The sequence below is a fragment of the Nesoenas mayeri genome (genome assembly GCF_963082525.1).
Source record: "Nesoenas mayeri genome assembly, chromosome: 2".
Classification (NCBI taxonomy): Eukaryota; Metazoa; Chordata; class Aves; order Columbiformes; family Columbidae; genus Nesoenas; species Nesoenas mayeri.
The window spans coordinates 29,619,225-29,643,433 of NC_137543.1; the positions used below are offsets into that span (position 1 = coordinate 29,619,225).

At 40.1% G+C, this 24,209-nt stretch overlaps 1 protein-coding gene across 1 annotated transcript; it reads right to left on the minus strand.

The window, feature by feature from the left end:
- Positions 1 to 1,535: 1,535 nt before the first annotated feature.
- LOC308053474 (carbonic anhydrase 3-like) lies at positions 1,536 to 12,660 on the minus strand (the record flags this gene model as incomplete). Its single annotated transcript, XM_080364355.1, has 7 exons — positions 1,536 to 1,655; positions 2,827 to 2,982; positions 5,413 to 5,478; positions 7,339 to 7,431; positions 9,149 to 9,267; positions 12,362 to 12,559; positions 12,624 to 12,660. 7 exons carry the CDS (start codon positions 12,658 to 12,660, stop codon positions 1,536 to 1,538), a joined length of 789 nt encoding a protein of 262 aa, XP_080220481.1.
- Between the last annotated feature and the right edge of the window lie 11,549 nt (positions 12,661 to 24,209).

Genomic DNA, 24,209 nt, shown 5'->3' on the forward strand with positions numbered 1-24,209 from the left:
CATTAACCCTTCTCCTATTGCAACAGGCCAGCTGAAAAGTCTGTCCCCATCTTTCTTAGAGGCCCCTTTTAAGTACTGATAGGCCACAATAAGGTCTCCTCAGAACTTTCTCTTCTCCAGGCTGAACAACCCCAACTCTCTCAGCCCGGCTTCATAGTAGAGGTGTTCCAGCCCTCTGGTCACCTTGGTGGTCTCCTCTGGCCCCCCTCCAACAGGTCCATGTCTTTCCTGTACTGAGGGTTCCAGAGCTGGACATAGGACTCCAGGTGGGGTCTCACGAGACTGGAGCAGAGGGGCAGAATCACCTCCCTCAGCCTCTTGGCCACACTCCTTTTGATGCAGCCGAAGATGTAATTGCCCTTCTGGGCTGCAAATACACATTGCCAACTCATGTCAAATCTGTAATCCACCAATGATGATGACTGAGGTGTTAGTATCTGCCAGGGATTCCTTACTTGAGTCATATGTATGAGCTGGTGTGTCTCACCAGAAAGTAACAGAGCTGAACAGACTCCACTTAGAGTCTCTAATTACACAGAGTCATGATAAACAAACACTCAGGTGACTTAACCTGGCTTTTTCGGTATTGGGGAAGACAAATAATACACGAGTCATGTACAAAGACCGTCTCCATATGCAACAAAGTCCCTAATGGATGAAATCATTAAAATGCAGTCTAAGGTGTCAAAAGTAAAAAAAAAGAGGCAGAGCATCAAAACTAAAAATTCATCATCCTAGGAGGTAACATAGAGCAGCAGAAGAACGGTACTTCCCTCTCAGCAGTCATAAAGCTGATACACGAAGTACAAGGCAATATGAAAGCAGCAGCACTCTGTGGGTGGATGGCTGAAGTAACAGCAGCAGTGAGAGAAGAAAAGATTGATGGGCAGCAGCAGGACATAGCAAAGACAGCAAATGCTGAAATAACAGTAAGGGATCTTTTCTCACATACAGAAGCTGATTATGCCTGATGGTATCCTCAGAATACTAATCTAACCTGGGGTAACAAACTCTGAACAAGAAAGGGAAGTAAAAATCTGGCATGTTAAAGAGGAACTTATTCTTTGGGTGTTTGCACTGGAGGTGGGATATCTGAGGAAGATCACTATTAGAGATGCTGCAGGGGTGGGTGTTTTACCTCCTGTTGGTGTACTCTTGACCCACTGTTATTTCTGCTTTCCTGAACTACTACTTCATTTTTCTGCCTTTACTACATTTCTTTTGAAATTAATTTTAAATATTGAAACTGAGCCCATTTTTCTTCCAAGACCACATGGCAGAGAAGTGACACTATCACAAATGCTGAGGCATTTGTGGTCAAAAATGACGTATATCTCACGTTCCCTTATTAAGGTTAGTATTTGCATACAGTATGTTTTCTGCTTTCAAAATCAGATTCAGTTTTACCACTCAGAATTTCAAGCTGAGAAACACAGATCTCATTCCAGAGGAAAAGCAGTAGACAGCAAAAACTAACTACACTTTGGGATGCAGGGACTTTCTCACTCGGGTTCAGCAGAGCGAGACTTGAGACTTCACTTGAACGAGGCTTTCACTACTCTGCCCTTCACAGGCTGAGGTGGGCGCCAGTTATCAACCAGTGGGTTCACAGGTTCGTTCTCACCATTCTTGGAAAGGCTACGGAGCTTTGCCATCTGCAAGGAAGAAAAATTCAAGCATCCATGTGAATTCACCTGGAAGCAGTGTGGACCTCGATGCCCAGAGCAAACTCTCAGACAGTAAAGGAATGTTCTGATATAATGACAATCATACTGGTAGAGACTATTGGTACTGATCACTGCAGCCCAACAGCTGGCACTGCTTCTGTGGATCTTTACACTCTTCATGCAAAGAACAGTACATCGCCTGACCCTTGCCTGGGCTTCTTCTGGATTTTTCCCCGATTCACACTTACTATGCAGAAAAAGAGTAGGGGCCTCCTGTGCCCTGCTGGAGTGGGGCTGCATTCAAATCCCTTGTGAAAATATGGCTATCTGTAAAGGTATTCTGACAGAAAAAGCTGCTCTGCAGAAGTTTGTACTTTGTTCTGTAAGGCAGAGAAATGTTTGCCAACTAGATGATTCAGTTCAGTCATTAATTCAGCACTTAGTTGTTGTTCTTCAAATTAATTTAAATCCAGTGTTGCTTTGTTAATTGTCAGTCTTTCATCAGAATGCAAAATACATCTGTTCTGAAAATAGCCAAATCAGTACAAGAGCTATACCCTGACTTGTACTGGCTGAGGCAGAAAATAGTATAAATAACCAAAAGTTTTAACACAAGAACATCACCGTACCCAGACTGGCTCTCTATTCTTTTTCCCTGAGTAAAGGCACATTTAAGTTATATGAATACAAATAGTACATTAATTTGTATTAACATTCAGGTTTGCAGGTTCTAGCTAGTTTGATCCTTCTCAGTGGCAACTTTTAGGAAGTCAGGATCTGGACCAGCAATTTCTTAAACTGGAAAACCAGCTGAGTGTTAGCCTCACTTGCCCCTTAATGCTGAAGCACAGAGAATGAGCTGAGGCTGCTCTGATGGCTGAATTTTGTGGCTCAGGGCCCTTCTGCCTACGCAGGTTTTCAGGATCCCAAGAACTCTCTTGCTGAAGCTGTTCCAGAAGGTGTCTAGGAAGACAGCCTGGTTCTCAGGTTCAGTTTTACAGCCCACTTCAACAGTCCATGCTGGAGGCAATTTCTCACAGTCCTCAGCTAAAGTTTTCCTTACCAAAAAATGCAAGGAAACATAGGGCTTGCAAATCGTCACACTGAGATAGACACTGCTGAGAACTGTTAAAGCAGTAGCAGGACTGGCTGGAGTTACCTGGTCTGAGCTGACTTCAATAGGCTCCCTCAGAAGAATCCAGGTGATGCACTCCTCACAGGGGGGTGTTGTGAAGGAACCATGGTAGGTCCAGTAGTCCCGAGATTTGGGGAAAAGAATTGAAGGGTCAAAGTGCTGAAAAGGAGCTTCTTTCCCCTTAGAGAAACAAAAAATAATTCTCTGCACTAACTCTGAGGATAAGCATCTTATAAGACATCAGAATCTATATTATAAAGGAAGTAATTAAATATGAAGATTAATCCAAGAGATCTATCTCCTTCCTGTCAAGCATTCACCCTGCAATTAATAATGACATTTTTATTCTACTAATAAACTGACATTTTTATTCCCTTTATAAATTAAAATAAATCACAAACTGAATTGTATGGGACCAAAGCAAATTCATTGTTACATTTTTCTATTCTGGATTTATAAAAAATTTGGTTTGAGTAATTTGGGATAAAAGTCATAGACTGCAACGCTGCAGGTACTGGTACTATTTTGGTCCAGTAGAAGAGTGGCCAGGTGTTTACCTCAGATTCATTACAGCCTTCTCCTCTATCTGAAGGAATTTAAATCTGCATCTCTCCTGAAACTGTGCTCCTATTCCTTTGTCATGGTCACAGTCTCAATCTTTTTGTTGGCAGTATTACACTTAATGTGAAAAAATAAAGTATTTCCTGAAAAAGTAGTGGATCCTTAGTATCTTCAACTAAAGGTGATTGTTACCAGACAAGGGAGTACAGCAGGCATTAGACAACATTTCCTGAAAAGTTTCTTTTCCAGCAAATAGGATACTCAGGAGAGTATCTCCACATGAGTTTGATGAGATTTCCTTGTCCTCTCAGGGCAACAAGAACTAAATAAGAAAGTTCAGTTCTCTAGTGGTATTTAATATGCAGTTCTGGAAAGCAAAATCTGTTATTCCTAATTCTTTCTATCTTGGAGAATCTTCTCTAGATCGGAACAGAGTATTACCCTACAAAGTGCAGTGGGAGGAGCTGAAATCTTTTCCACACATCCTTGCACAAAATATAGGTAGAAAGAAAAATGTCAAGACTCCAAACATATTTTCCTGACAAAATTATTCTGTAAGTTTGAGTTTGCAAATAACTTCACAAACAAAACTGTGCTTTTTCAGTAAATACAATACAGTGTCTGAGAAAGTCCTCTGCCTGTGATGTATCACAGCAATTGAGACTGCATGTGTGACAAGTATACTGGTGATACCTCCCATTAATCCTTCCTGAAAAACAAGTAATCTTGGTAAACTGTATGTGATGATAGGAAAGAAAAGAAGAGATAAAATACAGGATATGGTTGTTTGCATATGCACCTCTCTTTCTCTGCTTTTCTTCAACTGCTGCTTTTCCCAGAGCCACTACAGAGAATATATTTATGTAGGAAATCAGATTTCTATTTTTTTGCTGTTAACAGTCATAAAATCCCCAGCTAGGCAGTCTCAGATACAGAATGTAACCGAGTAGGTATCACCACCATCCTGACATCATTACATGTCATTGTTTCACAGGGTGATTGATCAACTTTTTAGTAACTGTGGCAAAGCTCTTCCGCATGTAAATGGCCAAAAAATTGCCTTCAGTTCCCTCAGTGGAAGGAACTGAATTGTATCTGAAGACAAAGAAAAGGTTTAAAAAATAAAAGTAGTATGACTGAGTGAGGAGAGAAGAGATTTCAGGCTCAGACCCACACATCAATGGCAGGACATACACACATAAATTAATCGCTGAAGTTGGAAGAGAATTCTCACAAAATTTGTCAAATTCACTTCTGGTGACCTACTGATATGTTAAATGTCAAATAAAAATAGCTACTTTTCTTCTAGCATCATTAGAAGCATAAAGCTTTTAATATAGTAGAATTGCTAAACTATACCTAGGGATTAGATTTATGTAAATAACAATAGATGCAGCATCACAATTTTCTGCAAAGAACCCTCTTCTGTAGTTTTATCTATGCAATAGGTATGAACTTCGGTCCTTAGACCATTGACCAAACTGAAAACCAGTTTAGAATAGTTTTGCAATGCTATTTGTTCTAGTTCTGGTATCATAGGAAGACAGAACCCAGGACTGGTGCAGAAACTGTCCCATGTAATCCCTTTTATAAATGAATTCAGTTCCATCTTGAAACTAATGAGGTTTTTAGTCTCCCTTACACTGACTGAGAGCTTACTCCATCATTCCTATTAGTTTCTTCTCATTTCAGGCTAACTAAATTTCTGACTCAATTATATGGATTTGGTTTGGCCACTCTTCTCCTCAAAACCAAAAAGTTTTTCATTTCTTTTTGGTATTTGCACACAAGCATATATATGCAGAGCAGTATCGATAGGACTCAATTGTGCAGGATTGACACAAAATCCTCTACAACAAGAATACTTGCAGAAATGAGGGGTTATATGTTTATTTTAGTAAAATAAAGCATCCTGCTCCACAGTCCAATATATCACCTCTGGTTCTACTGTTAGGTATCAGAATGATGCCAAAAAGAGTTAATCTGAACTTCTGATTTCTGCTTTTGCTGCTTTTCAACTATATTGTATCACAAAAGCTGTTTAGATACCTTAGTCTTAATGTTATCAATTTCTTCAAGAATTCTCTTCATCTCTGGTTTGGGAGTTTTTCCAACCTGTAATGCAAAGTACAAGTCCTGTATTTTTTCATCATATTCCACGTCATTTGAAAGAAATTCAGTACATCCCACCTGTCAAGTTGGACAGCGGTTCTCTCAGATTATCTGGTACAGACTGACACAAAATTACACGTGTTAAAAGAATATCTGGAATAGCAGAGTCAAGTAACTGACTTTGCAATTTAAAAATGCATAGAAAGGCTCTATAAGGCATTCACACTGTCTGAGGAACAAACTGTGCACTCAGACAGTGTCATTTACATCCTTCAGGGCCCAGTCCTTGGCTCCCTGTTTAAAAGCAAACCCACAGACACTGTGAGACTTATGAGCACTCAGCAAAGTGTTGATACCCTGAAGAGCTGGAGCTCCTGCAGACACTTCGAACTTTCTGCAGCACACACACAGTCAGGTCAGACTTGATGAAAGACATTACGAGATTCATGTCATGACTTCCTCAAGCTATGGGGTCACTTCACGCTTGAGTTCCTGATGTTCTCCACCTCCAAAAGTTTTGACATGTCTCTGCATCCCAGAACAGTAAAGACAGTATGCATACGACATGCTGTTATTGCCATGTCTTATTCCACAATAGATTACATTCATTTCTTACGGTGTTAATCTCATCTCTGGTTTAGTAATATTCAAAAAATCAGTTATGAGATCATGACAAACCCAGAGCAAAACAACAGCTCCTATGCTAAGCAAGAAAGAAACAGCAAAAGGCCAGAGAAAATATAGTGATACTACCTACATTTCTAGACCTTTTAGCTGACCTTAGCATGGTTAATAGGAAGACGTTATGCTTCATAAATTGTGTTTTACAAGATAAAGCCTAAAATAGACCAAAAGAAATTACAAAGGAAGAATAACTGAAGGACATACTCATAGGGGAGAATCTGGACAGGCGCTGACCTTCAGTTTAAATTAACCACAAGAAAAAGGTCAGGCTGGCTCACAGTTGTAACAGAATTAGAATGACATTGTATCTAGCCTGTCCAGGGACACTGTGGCAAAATTAATTACATCCACTTGCTATTGCTTGTACAAATGCAGCTTACTAGTGATAACACAATAAAAAGAGAGCTATTCTCTGACGTTTTTTTTGACCTGAAATGCCCACCTGCAAGTGAAATGACAGCCACACAGCTGAAGCTTGCGTAATTTATAACTATTATGTTGTCTGCCTGTTAGTGTTTCTCAGTCCCCTAGACCACAGGCAGATTTAATGCTAGGATTGCTTTTTTTTTCTATTAAGTTTATAAAAAAATCAGTTGGAAAATATCAGTACAGTATTATTTTGTTATGAAGCTGCTGTATTTTAAAGTTAAAATGTTCAGTGAAATTCTTTCACCATCAATTCTTTCTTTTCAAGGCAGGTTTGTTGGAACTTCTTTTGACTCCCAGCTTATGTGGGGATCAGCAAGAGACCAAGGAAGGGAATCAGCCAACACAACCCCCTGGCAGGCGGACGCAACACCTGCAAGCTGACAAAGGGCAGGAGGAAACACTCTTCCTACGCAGACTGTCCTCCACACTCAGCACACAACACAGCAGAGCTGGGTAGCCACCAGGGACAAGGTCAGCAAGTGTCCCAGGTGTGAAGTTGTGTCCCTTGTTCAATACCACCCGTGACACATGCCACTGGTGTCACGAATGGTGCTATAAGTAGGCTCTGAACAGGTTAGTGCATGGAATCTGGAGGGCACCGGGCCATATGCGACTTTGATCTGTACATTGCTTCGAATGTTTTCCTGTAAAATGACACAGTGCAGGGAAAAACAATGGGAGCTTTTGCGCTAGAAAAAGAGAAAAACAGAAAGCACAGAAAATAATAAAAACTGAATACCTGCCACTTACTTTCAGAAAAATGCCCACAACGGCCACACCATCAGGTTGTTTCAAAGCTCCAGCAAAATTACCATGTTTTGGGTTCCAGTGCACCATATGTAACTAAAAATCAATGAAACCTCAGTTATAAATGCAACAAATTGCCAACAGCACAGTCTTACAAGCTTTTAAGTTACGAATATTTTCTACTACACAATAAGTAAAGGAATGGACATGAAAAAGAAAACTTTATATAAGTATTTCCTATTGTGGTTCCCATGCTTCCATGCACTCACACTTTCTATAAAGCACCATTTTGCATTTAAATGAAGCCTAAAAGAAATACAATTGAGTTTTCCACACCATACATTTAAAAATTAATCAGACAATGCAACTATAAACAGTTTAACCCAAGCACAGGACGTGCACACATGCAGTACATAAAACACCTACTGACATGGACTTCAGCTCAAGTAGATTTTTAGATCTTAGGGTTATGCAGATACCCGCTCAAGGATTTAGACTGGGTTGTATGCAGTGCATACATTATGTATCTCTTACTACTCTTGGCACATTGTACTGGAAAGGAGTGGAAACAGTAACTTGGCATCTCTTTCTCATTTCTGCTTTCACCAATGCTGTATTTTCAGGATATATTTCAAGTTTTCACATCTTCCAGAAAATCTGTGACTCCTACACACAGCTACAAATGCTGTAACCAGCAGTGTGGAATCTCAAAATAAGTAGCATCTGTAACACAGCACCATAAAAAAGAGAGGCTGATACATATTTTGAATGCAAATTTTTAACATTCTTTTAAATTTTAATCACATTAATGTTAATTTAAAATATCCAAAATAATAATTTGCTCTGAATATAAATTAATGTATTGCTGCCTGTTTCTTCTCTCTTGAGCTTAAGGATATCATTGCTAAGGATACAGATGGCAGCCATATATCTTTGGTTACATTCTAGCAAAATTTCATACATTCCAGATTTTCTTGTCCTGACAATAACTGAGTACTGCAAACAAAAGCAGAGTAAAAAGTCTGTGCTTGAACTAACCAACAAATAACTTGAAGAAGCAGAATTTGTCTGTTTAGTCGGCCATAGACAGCAGCACACTAACACAGTCTGGCTGTGGCTGAGGAATAGGAAAAAAAGAAAAAACCAAAACCATCACCCACAGTCATCTCTGCAATGTTTGTGCACACTGATTCTGTGAAATACCTGCCTGAATTTTCTCCCTAATAGGTGGGCAAAGCCCTGTAAGCAAGAAAAACCTATTGAAGGCTTTGTGTGGGCAGTTTTCCAGTTTCCAAAAATAAATGCAGATTTTAAAGCACAGATGTTCAGAAACTGGAAGATACTCTTTACCCCTCTGAGTCAGTTTTAAGGTGGATCTAATTTTGAATGTCCTTTCATCAAATGTGCTTTTAGCAGGTTTATCTATTCATTAGTAATGCTTTCTGAAACTAACTTAGTAATTCAAGCTGCACCAGAAATGGCTAAAAGTCAAAAAGCATCAGAAGAAAACAGATCTTCCTATTTGGAAATAACAGATTGCTTTGTCTCAAATGTTTTTAAAACATTCCAAAATACCAGCAAAATTTTTGCTTTAAGTAGTGAATTAAACGTTAGTATGTACTTGCAAAGATACGTTTGTTGGCAGATGCAACTTATCCCGCTGCACACTCATGAATATTCACAAGTTTCATAGGCAGATTTTAGAGAAATATCCGCAGCTAAACACTTGCAGAAGGGAGAATGGTTAATCTGTTCAAATGCGCAGTCAGATTCCAGTTAGTAACTGAATACGACTATTAACAGTAAGTCCTACCTCAGCTGCATACTTGACCCCATCTATGACGTGCTCAGAGCCATGGTCATCGGAGGAACCCCAATGCAAGTGCAGCTGCCGCAGCCTGTAGGTGCCCGTGAGCGGCCCCCCTCTCAGCACTGCAGGTGACAACCTGTGTCAGCACCACCTCAAAAAACGCTGACACATACCCTTACCGAACGAGGACCCACACTTCCAAAGCGTGGAGCACCTCTTGTAAACCCAGCTGATTGTAGCGGGGGTCACAGCACTCATCGGTTTACAAGACTGGGGCCAAATTCTGTTATCACTCAGGAAGAGCCCTGTTTGATGTGAAAACTGTGGAACCTGCTGGGAGTCAAGCATAGGATCCAACCCCTGCTGCCCAACAAGCCCCTTTTCTCCCAGCAAATGGACACACTATAGTTCCCGATGTGAAGAGAGAAGGAAGGTATTCACAGCTAATCTTGACAAGAAATGGTCAGTTGTCAAATGGTTGGGGATAGGACCGTGACATTAACCGAAAGGTGCTTTGAAGCAATCTCTAGTCCATGCCTGGCAAACCTTTTACAGTTCAGACCACTAAGAAATGGCTACAGCATAGTTTGCTGCTTCTTAAAAAAAACAAAACAAAACAAAACAAAACACCACTATTTCTTGAAAGTCAGGGAAGAGAAGAAAGTTTAGCTCAAATAAAATACAAAAGTGTTCTTTACCAAGCAAAAGCTATAGTCCACATTTCACATTGTCACCAATGAAACAAATTAAGACACTATTATTTCTTTTGTTCTTAGCTAAACAATGCTGACCATGTGTTGGCCTGACAGTCTGCATCAACTCTAACTTTCCAAACATCACACCTGCTCTTTCAGTTTGAGGATTCTTTCGAGCAGGGACTGCTTAGAGGATAAGATCTCAAATATATTTTTCATTCATTACTTAAGGCAGGAATGAGACGTGTTTCCTTATACAGAAAGCTGATGATGCAATTCACAACTGCAGTGCCAGAAGGCCTTGTTTAAATAGCATTCAAGTTTGAACTTCTACCAATAACTTTGAAGTTCAAAGTCAACATTTAAATAATATTTAAATCCTCTTGTGTCCAATGGTCTCAAATTAATTCTTGAAATCAGATGTGCTGGAATACCTACACAGAGTGAGAGGTTTAACTTTGCTACTAGTTAGTAGGTGTCTCAGACATTGGGGGCAGAAACAAAGCACTCCGAGTTTTAGACATGCAGTTCCACTTGGGTTTTTTTAAGTTTGTTGATAAACAAATAAATTATAACTATTTCAATACAGTATTGACTAAGTCTTCCATAGAAGCCTTCAATGGAAAATATGTCACATTATCAATTGTTGTTGTTGTTTCACTGTTGAATATAGGAAAAATAAAGTGTAAATTCTAAGGCCCAAATCCTCACAAGTATCAATGGGTGGCAGGAACTTTCAAGAGCTGTATTTATGTGATCTACATTTACAAGCTAAATCAATATCAGAGTTGGAAACTCATTTAGCAGTCATTTCTTACAGGTGGCCCTTTCCAGAGCTCAAATACTGTGAAGCACTCAGAAACAGCACTTCATAACTATATACAGATCTCTCCAGCATAAAAATAGATCATTTTAACATTCAAAATTTTCCATGTGATTAGATTAAAAAAAAAAAAAGCTATCTTAAAGCTAGATTTCTTTTTTCAAATTAGAATCCTATCTGTGAGTATTACTTATCCTCAGCTGCTGCCACTGCAGAAGCCAACAAATGAGGTAAAGTTTGTGAAATGCTCTCTCAGGTGTTTTTTAAAACTGTCAGATATTGTATTTGATTCCAATCACACACATTCCTGTGAAAGGCTGGAGTCCAGCAGCCTGCAGAAAGTCAGTAACAGCATCAGGGAGGGAACATGCACACTGGGTGTGCGGAGGAGTAACAGAGATGATGGGGAGGGAAGAGGTGGTTGGGAACGGAAGGAAGATGATTTAGAGGAAGGGCTGCACCAAGGGCTGAGCTCTGCTTGGCCAAATCAGTGTCTCTCTCCAACACATCTCCCTAGGCAGAGATGTTCTTGAGCAGCCTGTCTCAATATTTCAGCCTTAAGGAAGATGCAAAGAAGACAGAGCAGAACTGCCATGTAAAAAAGCTTGCAAGCAATCTACTTCCCATGCTTTCAGTCATGGCACTGATTTTATGCAGTGTTTGTGGAAGGGCATCCTGCATTATAACAGAAGTGCTATTTATGATTTGTCTGAGGTCACTGTGTAAAAACTCTGGTAATAAATACTATAGCACCATACAAATACATAACAAAGAGATGGACCCTGTCCTGAATAGCTTAGATTCCATCTGTGAGATGTGGAACAGTAACAGGTAGCTGTAATGGTAAATAAAGGAGTCCAAGGAAACAATGAGCTCATCACGATAAATAAGAGAGTGATCTTTCAGTGTACTGCAGATGTATTTCATTAATTATATAGCTAAGAACAAAATCCCAATAAAAATGCCATCAAAGCAGATGCAGAAAAATACAATGGAAAGTAACTCTGTTTTCCGTTAATTAGATTGCTTTCCTTCTTGGTAAAGGACTGATCAATACTGCATGCTCTTGAGATGTCTTCACATTATACTGTATTGTGAATTTATTATTCATTTTGACTGTTCCTGCCTGCCTGCATCCAGCGCTACACACTGGTGGAGCTCTGGAATGAAGTTTTGAACAATTTAACCTAGACATGCAAGACTGCTCTCTAATTAAATAACAAAGCCATTTCATAGCTTTGCAGAATCTATGGAATGCTATTTTCATAAATGTTACTTTCATAGTTTTTCCAGGCTATGGAAGTTCTTAAGACTTCCCATACAAAAAGTAGAAATTAGAATAACTGCCACGGGAAAGACATAAGTTTTGTGTTTGCAAAGTGGCTCAGAGCAGACACTAAACCCCTCTTGGTGACAGTTCCTCCCCTTACACAAAACCTGATGATGTGGTGTCTTCATTGAAAGAGGGGACTTGGGGAAGAGAAGTCTGTATTTTAGGAATGCTCCGTCCCTGTTCCACCTATGGTAGATCTACAGATGACTGAATCCACCCAAATAATCTCCCAGATAGCCTTTTTCACATACCCAAATGACTTTTCCCTGACAGACTCCCTAGGCCAGGCACCACCATGTTTTGCTTCCCAGTGTTTTGCACACCCCAGTTCCCAACAACCCCCAAAAGCTGAACCAGAACCCGACCTGATCGATCAAAAGTGTCATCGAACACAACCCGGCAGGTGCGCCCGTTGTTCAGGATGGTTTTCGCTGCCCCGGGATCATAACTGGCGTGCCAAGGGGCGAGAGATGAGTCGTGCTGCACGTCTTTGCTGTTGATCTCGATGGGCGACTGCTTGTCTCCCTTGGCCAGGGGGTAGTTTTCATGCCACCGCTCGGGTCCTGGGGGGAAAAGCAAGGACATGTCGCCCCGGCTCAGCCTCGGCTGCCCCACGCCCCCACTCACCGTTGTCGCTGTCGTAGCCCCACACAGACTGGGCCATGGTAGAAGCGCCGCCCGCTCCCCGTCCCTTGCCCTCCCTCCTTCCCGCCCGCCCCAGGAGGCTTTTTATAGACCGCTGCGGCTCCGCGTCCTCCCCTGAGGGGTGGGCAGGGGGAGGGCGGTGGCGAGAGGCTGCGGGGCGGGCAGGGTGGGGGGCGCAGGGGCGGGTACGGCAGTTTTGTCGACCACCCGTAGGAGGGATAGGGGTGCCGGGGGACCCACCGGCAACTCCCACCGCCCTCCGGCGGGGCTCGCCTCAGCCCGCCCTGCCGCGGGAGTGGGGGCTGCACTGCCCTGAGGAGAGCGAGGGAGCGCTGGTGCTGAACCGGCGGCAGGAATGGCGGGAGCGCCCGCCGCCCTCACGGGGCCGTGCAGCCGGGCTGGGGTGGAGGGGCCGCTGCGAGGAGGGGGAACCTGCTGCACAGGCCGGGGGGGAATGCAACAGCCAGCCCGGCCCAGCCTGCGGGCTCTCCCCTATTTGCAGTGCTGAGGCTGTAAAGGCTGCCCAGATGATTTGCGGTGAGCTCCTGAGGTGGGCAGGCTGCAGAGCTTCCCTGCTCTCACAAATACTCCTGTTGAACAGCTCCAAAATACACCGTATCTGCCTGACAGGTTATCTCACAGCCTGCAAAACCATCCAGTTACACAAACCTGGCCCCTGCCAGCCCCAAATGAGGCCGTTCCTGCCTGTTTGGTCAAATTCAGGTTTGACGTTGTCCAGTTGATTCTCCTTTGTGCAGGGAGCTTTACACTAAGTGCGCTTCTCATATTAGGCAACTTAGCGGTCAGTATTTAGGTCAGGAAAACATCTGTTTTTTGGATGATGAATTAGTGATCGGTATGATTGTGTTAGTTGGCTTTGTCCCTACATCTGTGTTGAATACTCAAAGCTTTTCTTTCAAGCGCCTGCTTCACTGCTGTCTCCCTTGGCTTTGTCATTCCATGTTATCACTGCTACAAGTGTATCTATGTCGAGCTAAATACTACCTCAAAATACATACCTCAAGCTAAATAATATCCCAAGCTAAGCATTTGGGAGTCATCCAAGAAGCATAGTGAACCATCATGATTTCCAACATAGCAGTGAACTTGCTCAAATACTCCTTGTACCCACTGGAAAGTAACACAGAAATAAATCTGCAGCTTTCAGAGGTGGTAAACCCTTTATACTGGTGAGGTACAGGGAAAAGGTTCAGAAGCTGCAATATACAGAGCCTAAGATTAATTTCATCATATTTCATGTTCCAAAAACACCTGGAAGATAAAAGTTCCCCTTCTAGCTTATTTATATAGTCAGGCTAATAAATAACTAAATATGGATTTCATTTAGGGTAACTACAATGATTTATTTGTGTTTGTTTAGTGATTCTGCTTGCTCTAAAGTTAACCATAAGGAGACATTCCCCCTTTGAGAGAAAGGTGGGGCAAGATCTCTCACTTAGGAATCTGCATCTGAGAAGACTTAAGTTGAGATGTATATAGTAGCTTTACATAGAGAAGATATGTCAGATTGAAACTCACTAAACCTTAGAAATGTATGCGATATCATGAGACATTCCCCTGATCACCTTCAAAGACAAAGAAAATGTGCTCATTATCAAAATGTCCTTCAAAAAATGTAGTTACTCATATCTTCCTTAGACAGAATTCAGTTAACAAAATACTAGGAGGTGATTTAGGTACAATGGTACGGAAAATGACATCTTTTCACTTTCAAAAGAGAACCTCATCCAACAGAAAATAGTCTTTTACTCTGTCATCAATCAAATGGATAATGTCACATTTGTTGCAAGGACAGGCATGTAAAATTGACACCTGCTGCCATTTTAATTCAGCAGACTTAGACATTAATCCTTTTGAAACAGTTTCTACCTCGTCTTCCTAGAGAGAAACATTTGTGAGCTCATGAAATTCTAATTGGAGTGGCTCATTTTCTGTCTGTATAAACAGACAGTTTTAAAGGGCTTGTTTATTGAAGGCTCAGAGAGACTTTTAATCAACTTCACCTATGAAAGTAATGTTTATTAGAGCCATTTATAGAGGTAAAGAACATGATTTGTATTGCACAGAAAAAGGTGTTCTTTCCCTGGTGTTCCAATTCATTGTTCTATGTGAGAACTTACACAACATTCTCTGTTAAGGAGCCCCATGCCTACAGCAAGTCTCCGTGTTTTAATTCTCCAGTAAGCTGAACTCACCGGAGTTTTAGTTCTCCTGCTTCACCCAGAGGAGCAGCTCTTTGACAGCATCTGAATGTCGCGGCTGCTGGGCACTGACTTACGCAAAAGCGACAAATACTGGGATCAGTGGTGTAGGTACTTGGAGTCAGCCCCAGGCACTGAGTCATATCGCAGCATCTCCCTGACTTTGTGGTGCTGGTGTTGTTATGCTGTTGCTTTCATCATCAAAGGCAGCGCAAAAAGAAAATTTAGTAGCTTTATCTGCCTCAAGAAGTAATCACAAGAAAATTATTTTTGCATCCCTTAGGACCTACCTTTGCATTTATCATTTACTTCTGATATTGGCTCAGAAATTCATTATCATCTAACTTGCATAACGTTGCTTTCTCTAGGAAGTAAATACTTCTGTTATGAAAAACCCATTATAGCTAAGAAAAGGTCATTGTTTTAAACATTTAGGAAGAGTGGCGTTACCTAGTGCATTCACAGCTGCATTGCAGTGATATGTTTCTATTTTCTAAATCTGACATGTTTAGAAAGCCAACAGCTATCTGAAATATCAAAGATGAGAGCATAACAAGATCAACCTATATCATTCATGAAAAACTTCAGGATTTCTGCAGTACCTTCACTCGGGGTGCTGCACCATGCCACTAATTAAAGCATCTTTGCAATATCTTCTGAAAATAAATCATATTATATCCATTGTTCAAGTGGAGAATTGAAGTACAACATTTTTAAGGACGGCATTCATAGAAGTCGTCCTATATCTCTTACACACTTTAAAAAATCCTGACTGAAATTGTTTACCTCGGAGTTGGCAAGAGGAGTGCAAAATGGCAGGGGATCCAGTACAGCCCTCCTTACTTTATGCTTTAATCAGTTCACACTCAGGAATATGCCTGCATTTAGTGATACTCAGCTTGTAGCACTGACATAGCAAGTTGGCATCTCTTTCATTAGAAAGAGAAGGTTTGAGAAGCCAGGGAAAGAAAGGTAAGAGGAAAATCAGGGAGCTGAATTAAACTGACCCAAGTGAATGGCAGATTTCAGTCGCATCATTAATGGCTAGATCTAAACAGTATTAGTAAAATCTTTAGCTGTGTTTTTAGTTGTAGAAGGAAAGTTGTGCATTTGTTCTTAGTGTTCTGGTTTTGTCCTTAAAGGCAGAAGTGATCTGAGCATCAAGTGGAGATCGCTAGCTGAAGTGCAGACTGAATCAATACTAAATCTGGCTTCTCTCGGATTGTCATTTTAGAATGATCCAAGAATACAGCACATATAATGCAAGGACTTAATTGAAAAGCAAGTGACATAGCATGGAAAGTGATTTCATTAAGAACGCAGCTGATGTTTAACTTTGAAAGATGCCCCCAGAAGCAACCTGTCACTGCTGTATCTGTAAATATGCAACATAAAAAAAAGTAGCAGAATCTGGTCCCGGTGGATATAAACCAGAAGTCTTCATGCTAAACTGCTTCCCTGTTAATGCTAATGAAACCATGCATGCAAAGCAGAGAAGCACGTACATCATATACTCCTGTAACTGAAGAAAAGTGCAGTGGGGTGAACTGAGACTGAAAATGAGAGATTTTAGCCAACACGGTAATTGCAGACACGCTCTTGTTTGAAGCTGGTACGCAATTGCAGGACCACATCTGGACACCTGGTGACGAGTTTACTTCAAAAGCTTGACAGAATAAATAAAACATGTTGGTTCTGTTGGGTACCTAACCAATAAGGATTTTGTACATTTATCACCTAGATGAGAGATCAAATCAAAGAGACTAGTGCTAATTAATGGGCTATAGCTATGGGACACTGTCTGTTAGACTTGTAATTCACATGCAGTGTTTGTGTCTGCCAAACAAACAAAAGGCATAATCATGCTGATCTCACCAAAATACCTCACCTGAAATCAAAGATACTTTATTTGAGTAAGGAAAGCAGGAATAAGCAGAGCCTGGAAAATGGCTGAAAGCCATGGCTTTACTCAGAGCACACCAAGCATGTACAGAAGAATAATGCATAGAAAACTGACTTACAGTAGGTTGGGAGTCTGCCAGCCATGTCTGGCTTGGCCAATACCTTGACATAAACAGAACAACCAAAATGCTGCTCTGCCTCAGCATGCTGATCTCCAGCAGCCTCCAGGGCCAGCGGGACAACTAGGAATGGCTGACTGTAAGGGGACACACAGAAGTAAATATGCCAGCAGGACGTAATTCAAGAATTCCCCTGCTTGAAGCTGAGCTTTCCAGGTTCCACCATGCTCAGGGCTATTTCCCAGGGGTGATTTCATGCAGAGGGCTTTACCAGAGCACAGGATGTGCCCACAATGAGCACACTGTTAAATAAGCAAAAGCATTTACTCAGTGCCTGTGGCCAATCTAAATATAAAATATATTCCACTATATTTAATAGCTTGTGGAAGAAAACAATACACAATATGGAAGGGGCAACTATGTTTTTTGACATATTTCACATTGCATGCCAGGCAGTGCAAGAAAGGCATGTCACTCAGTGCTTTTGATTGAGGGATGCCATGATGGCATGACATAGCCAAAAAGCCAAATTGTCATATGCTTTCCACTTCACTGAGATGCCATGCTATGGAAAACATTGTAGGCATGAATGGAAACCCGCATTGACGGCCAGGTCTGTGTTGGAAGATCTGCCAAAGGAAAAACAGAAGCATATTGGGTCAATTGTGTTGGTTTTATACATGATGAGTTCTTAGCTACATTTACTTTATTTGATAAAAAGTAGAAAGTAGCACATGTCAACAAACGTTAGGCAGACTTTTAATGCATCTTTCCATTTCAGAAGACATATAACTATTCAGCAGTCTGCAGTTCAGACTCTAGGATCTTGCTTGCAAAATCCCATCTTTCTCCTGTTGTGGCTGAGAACCTACATTACCATTTGCAGAACTTAATATTTAGTTCAGGAGATACAATACACATGGAAACAATAAGCCAGACTTCAGATTTAGTGAAAGGCACTAAAAGGTAAACTAGTTTTCCTTGTGTCAATCTATTATTAACATGAGGATAGACTTTAAAGAATATTGATCGGGAAAAACAAACAAGCAAAACCCAAACAAAAAAAAACTCCTAAAGTTATTAAATATCACATACAGATGTCATACAACAAAAATATACTGCATGTTTAAGGTAAGCCTCTGAAAAATAAACTGATAAACTCTGCTGGAAGATGACTGTTCTCTTTTTCCCATAGGGATTTGCTTGTATGACATTCACACTGAAATCCAAATCTGACCAGGCTGTCTACTTTTATACACACTGGCACACTCTGACTTGAAATAATCCAGGTATGAGAATCTGACCTATACTGTTTTGCTTATAAGCTCTGGACGTGTCTGTTTGGAAATTCCAGCAGTTTGGCAACTCTTTTGTATCAAGGTAGAGTTTTATGTCTGACCTTCATTTTGTGTGCTACTCTGGCAGTAACATCTACCTGGGAACAGTCCTAACCACGCCACAGGAATGCCAAGATGAGGCTGGACACGTTCATAAGAGCTTTACATCTTGATGATATATGTCACATAGTTAATGATGCAGCAAATCAGAAATACTTCACACATATTTTCCAGCGAGACACGTCCTCCTAAAAGAGAATTTTATAAGAGAATCATTGGATGCATTTCCAGCCCTTGAAACATGCCCTCTTCAGGCAGTGGAGTTTTCAGATCTTAATCTTCTTCCAGGAATCCCTTGAGATGCTTGTCTCCCAAAGCCCTGAGACAGTCACTCCTTGTGCATCCTTACCATTTGTGCACTTTGAAAGGTCAGAGAGTAGCATCCCATTTCTGTCAACACCTGTGCTTCTCTTCACTTTAATGGAGTTGAGATTTCACTCTGAGACCACAAAACATCTCTGAAAGCATCATCTGTAGGGCACAAGAAAATAACTTGACATGTGCCAGTATAAACATTTATGTGTATATCAAGTGTAAGGAGTATGTAATTAAAAAGGAGTAAGTATAAGGAATCCCATGCTTGTCAAATATAATACACACATTTCAGCAACACATATTGAAGAACAGGTATCACCAGAAAACAAAGGGTAAAAAATACATAATAAAAAGCCTTCAGTAACTGAAAAGCAATATTGGTTGGAAATGTTAAAGTTTTTCTTAGAAGAACAGTTTAAGAAATTAACAATACATCAGAAGCGTGGGGTTTTTTAAGAAGCCCCACAGAAGGAGGCTAGAACAATGATACATAGTAATTCTAAAATGTAATCTTTAAAAATCTGCCTGAGGATACAGTAATAGAGCAGTACATTACAGTCTTATGGACAAAATCCTCAGATTCCATCCTTCGCTTTGCAAATCCCATTTCTATTAATTTATATCGGTGCATGTCTGTGGTCTCCTCTGCAATATTTGACTTTCTTTAGCACAATTGTTTACAAGCTTGGGTTGTGGATTCTGCAACACATCTACTCTTTAAAGCTGGCAGTACAACTGTGAGATGCTGTTGGTCTGACAGTTCAGCATGACTCCGTACAGTGGTCTCCCCAGCACAAAATACTTTACTCGTTTCTCTCTCTCCATTCCCACCTTTCTGTGTCTTTCTGTTCCTTGATCTCTTTCTTCCAATTTCTTTAACTTTCTCTGTAGTGTTACTTTCTGTTCTCTACAAATGTGTTGGTTGCCTAATGCATCTTTATATGGTGTATTTTGGAAAAAAATTACTCTTTTTTTTCTCCTGAATTGATACCAAGACTCCATGATTGATTTTGAGGATTGATACTAGACTTATGTCATGTGATCCAATCAAACTCTGCCATTCAAATCTCACTGTCATTTTAGTGATCCTACTTACACACCCACAGTGGTGCGGAGGTATGGAAATACATTTGAAATATGGAGCCAAAGTACTCAGACCCTTTCAGAACTAAACTCTTGATGTTTGACCTTAGTGCTACCTATAACAACAGTAAAAAGTATCAAAGTAATACCTTCTGGACATTTTAATTGAGGTGGGGTATTTTGTTTTTTGTTTTTTGTTTTTTAATTAGTAAACCCTTCATGTAATTGTGGAGCTGTTCTTCTAGACAAGGACAGAATGTTTTCTGGCACAAACACTTGTAAGAGCCTTAATATGGTAAGAATAAGGCAAATAAGGAAACTATACTTCATGCTTGCAATGAAGACAGTGACTACTATTGTATTGTGCTGCCCTTCACACTTGGAAGCAGTAACAGCATCATACCAAGGAGTGACACTGCAAGATGCTCTCTGGTATTTGCTGCTTCTACCACTGCAATAATGGTAGTGGCTTCTAATCAACACATCGGTGAATACTGAAACTCTTTTTGTTTCTCTGGCTTGGGACCCCTGACTCAGAGCATACGAGCACTGTCCACACATGGGCAACCTCGAACTACAAACTTTGGCCCTCCTAACAGCAGTGATTTTAGATACTCCTCAGATTGTCACAAGCACAGATCCTAATCACTGTCACTGGAGGAAAACACAATTTTGACTGCAGAAAGTACCTGGGAACACAATTCTCTTTGTTTCTTCACATTTGCTGGGTGCTGGGTTGCTGTCTTTCACTTCTGTAGCAATTTCAAGAAACTCCTTTTTGCATAGTCAAGCAATCATTCTAGACTTTGGAAATGCTTTTGATTTGCTGAGTTAAGATCAATGAAAATTCCCTGTTCAGCTGTACACTGAGATGCATCCCCTGAGGACATGAATGATGCACCAGTTCACTACTGCACAACTTGGATGCAAAATGTAACCTATAGTAGATCTTTCCTATTTGCTAGTTTTAAGAAATATGCTGGTCTGAAATGGAGAATTGAGTATAAAATATATGATACTGAAGAATCATAGATCAGGAAGTCTCAAGCCAGTCAATACTAGCAGTTTGTATAACCAAACTGTATCTGTCAGCTTCCCAAACGTCCCATGTGGACACAGCAAAGATTTTCCAGCTATTCATAGAACAAATTCCTCCGGGCTAGCACAACTTTAGTGAAAGGCACATGATAAGAAATGAAAAAACATTAAATCTAGTCCAGTCTCTAACAGTGATGTCCTCTGAGGATCTGTGGATGTCACTCCCCAGTCAGTGTTCACATTGCTGCAGTTGTGCAGAGAATACAGCACCCTGCTCCATATCTCACAAGACTGTTTTAAAGATGAATAATATGATTCCTGCAAACTCCTTTACTGAAGGGAGGAAATCTGATCTCCTATGCCTGCACCGCACAGCATCGCCAAGTTATTTTGTTGTTTGCTTGTAGAGTTGTGGTCTGCAGGAAGCATGCTGAGTGTGAAGAACAGCAGGTTGAACACACACGGCAACCTGAAATTTATGTTTGTTTTTCTCAATTTTCATCTCTAAACATTAGTATTTGCAAAGCAAGTCTCACTGTTCAGTCATCTTCTGCATGCTTCTGGCTGGGCATTTTCCCAGATTCAACGACGTGCTTTTTGCAAAGGTTCTCCACAGAAATTATAGCAAAGTATTTTAAGGCATTAGACATGGAAAATATTTTTCTAACCTTGCATCACTATACCTTTCTTGACAGAGAGAATGAACCCAGTGTTTCAATTATAGGTCTTACACACACAGCTGGGCAATAGGCCAGCAGTTCTCATCTGTGTATTCCAGGACCAGTAGCATTTGTTTAGCTATAAATTCAGAGATGCTGTATGTTATGATCTTCTGTTGCAACTGGAAGAATATGTGCCATGATTCAGCCCTTTCTCAAAACAGTTTAATTAATCACTTTCCAATTAAACTCCAGAGATTAAAAGCTAACAAAATGTAATCAAATTAGATATTTCAGGTGGGAGATAAAGAAAAGAGCATATGCTTGTGCTATTGCATTCATTGTTTGTCATCCAGCCCAGCAGCAATGTCTTGCATCTCACTACTACACACAAGGAAAGGTAGAGGTTATTTGAGAGGAACATTGCAGTCATGCAACATCTGTGTTTTCCCTCTCTCATCTGGGAAGTTTAGTATTAGTTTGAATAAAGCAGGAATAAAGCACAAAAACATCTTGAATTCCTCAGAATAGTAGGACTGGGTGACATTTTTGCCTCTAGCTTTTGTCTTTTTATCATTTGAATATACCAAACGGTGAAGGTAAAGCCAGTTCATGTTAACATGTAGTTATATCTTCATTTTCTGGTAACAAATTTTCACCTGCAGAGAACACACATACTTGTGTAACCAAAATAATGTTTGCAATTGTATACAAGTAACTTCTTACTTCTGAATCCTGAGTAATGAAAAATATAAAATTTTGAATAAACATTATTGGCACAAAAAGTTATATTGTAAGTCAAATTCTCTGAGTTAATAATGTCGGTTTCTAAACAGAAAATTAAAAACAAGGTAAGAAAAGATATTTTGAGTTAAACCAATCTTAACATCCACTTATATCACTGACATAGTTTTCATTGTTTGGTTTATTTTTAATTATTCAAATAAATTTAATGTGAAAAGACAATGTTGCTTGACAAAACGAATGTGTCAAAACAAAATGTTTTGTTTTCTAGTACTTCCCCCATTTCTTTCAACAATCTCTGTCACTGGTTTCTTAAAAACATGTCTGTTGTGGTTGAGACAAATGACATAGACCAAATTCTTCCAGGATGAAAGTAGTAGATGCCATTTATTGCCACAGTTGCATTTTTATACAGTTTTACCAATTCATGTGTCTCTTCACAATTGGTTAAAAGTTACAGCAGTAACATCTCATTGGCTATTTTTGCTAGCATCAATGTTACTCTTTCACTCCCTTCTCTCTCACAGGTACCTCCTTAACATCTCTGGATACTCCTTTACTCCCATCTTTCTCACAAGTAGGCCTTAATATCTTCAAGGCTAATTTCTGTTTCCATGCCCTCCATCAGGAATCCATTGACCCACCGTAGTCCCACACAATTCCACCTTTTTGTTTCTGTGCTAAAAATATTGCCTTCATTGTCCGCTGCAGGGCCCTTTGCAGCAGAGAAATAACGCATGACAACATTAGTAACACAACCACAACAATCTTCAAAACAATCAGTCCTGTTTTCACTACTGATAACAACCACCCTGAAAGCCCCCAACCACTAAGCAATTTATTTAACAAATCCCATCAAAATCTTCACACCCATGTAACCAATAGTGAAGAGACACATGAATTGGTAAAACTGTATAAAAATGCAACTGTGGCAATAAATGGCATCTACTACTTTCATCCTGGAAGAACTTGGTCTGTGTCATTTGTCCGTCTCAACCATGACACATGTCTCACAAGGGCTGAAGAAAATCCTCATTGTGCAGTGCCACCCTTCTTTTGAAAAGGTTTATGTTCTGAACAAGTTTCTCAATTTGAAGATAATCAGAGAACCTAAGGCAGAAAAGAGTAACAGCAGGGAGTTTTATACTGTCGGTAGAAAATTTGATTTCCAGATAAGCCTGCAGAATATTAACAAGAGTTTTTTCAATAAAAGAGCTAATATTTTATTCTGAATTCCAGCAAACTCAGCTTCCCAACGTGAAATGGCAATAAACCAAACCTGATTTTACCTTCTCACAAAGAAACAGAAGATCACCCTTGTCTTGCATTAAAAAAGCCTCTTTTGTTCAACAGATGGTTACCCTGTACCTTGGGCTGGTAACTGCATTGTTGGGGGATACTGTAAACACAACTGCTGTTGGGAGGAGTGGGAAGGGCAGTATTTTAGCTTTATAAGTAAGTTCTGTTTTACTTGTCTATTTTTTTTTTAGTACTCCAGATTGCCCTGTGCTCAACAAAGAAAAGAGTTTAAATAATTTCATCATCTGAGTATCCAATGCATTGTTCTTAAGTGTTTATTTCTACTTCTCTGAGTTTAATGAAGGTCTGTGTTTAACTGTAATATGTCTTTGAGTATAAAAAAATAATAAATTGTAATGTTGTAAAAAAAATTGTATTTAGTATGGTAAAATAACATACAATCTACCCAAACCACAGAAGCAAATACAAATAATTCAATTTAAATAACTAGATGTATAGTCCGTGAAGTCAAGTAACCCTTACCCAAAACAATTGCTAAAGCTGAGGGCTTAAGCCATCTCATGTGGACTAGCAGTGCTCTAATCCCAAAAGGTTTGTTTTTTTTTAAAAAAAAGGTATCTTAAGTCTCCTTGTTTCCTTATGTACAGGACAACACCTGCTGAATTTATCAGCTTTGACAGTGGTCTTTTGCTTTTCATAATAGTAATGTCTTTCCTTTTTTGGGTGGTAGCCTACTGACTAACATCTAATAACACTGGCTACTAATCATCCTGAAATATCAGAAAGTGGACATTCTGGATGTGCAGAGTATAATAATTTGCTATCCACA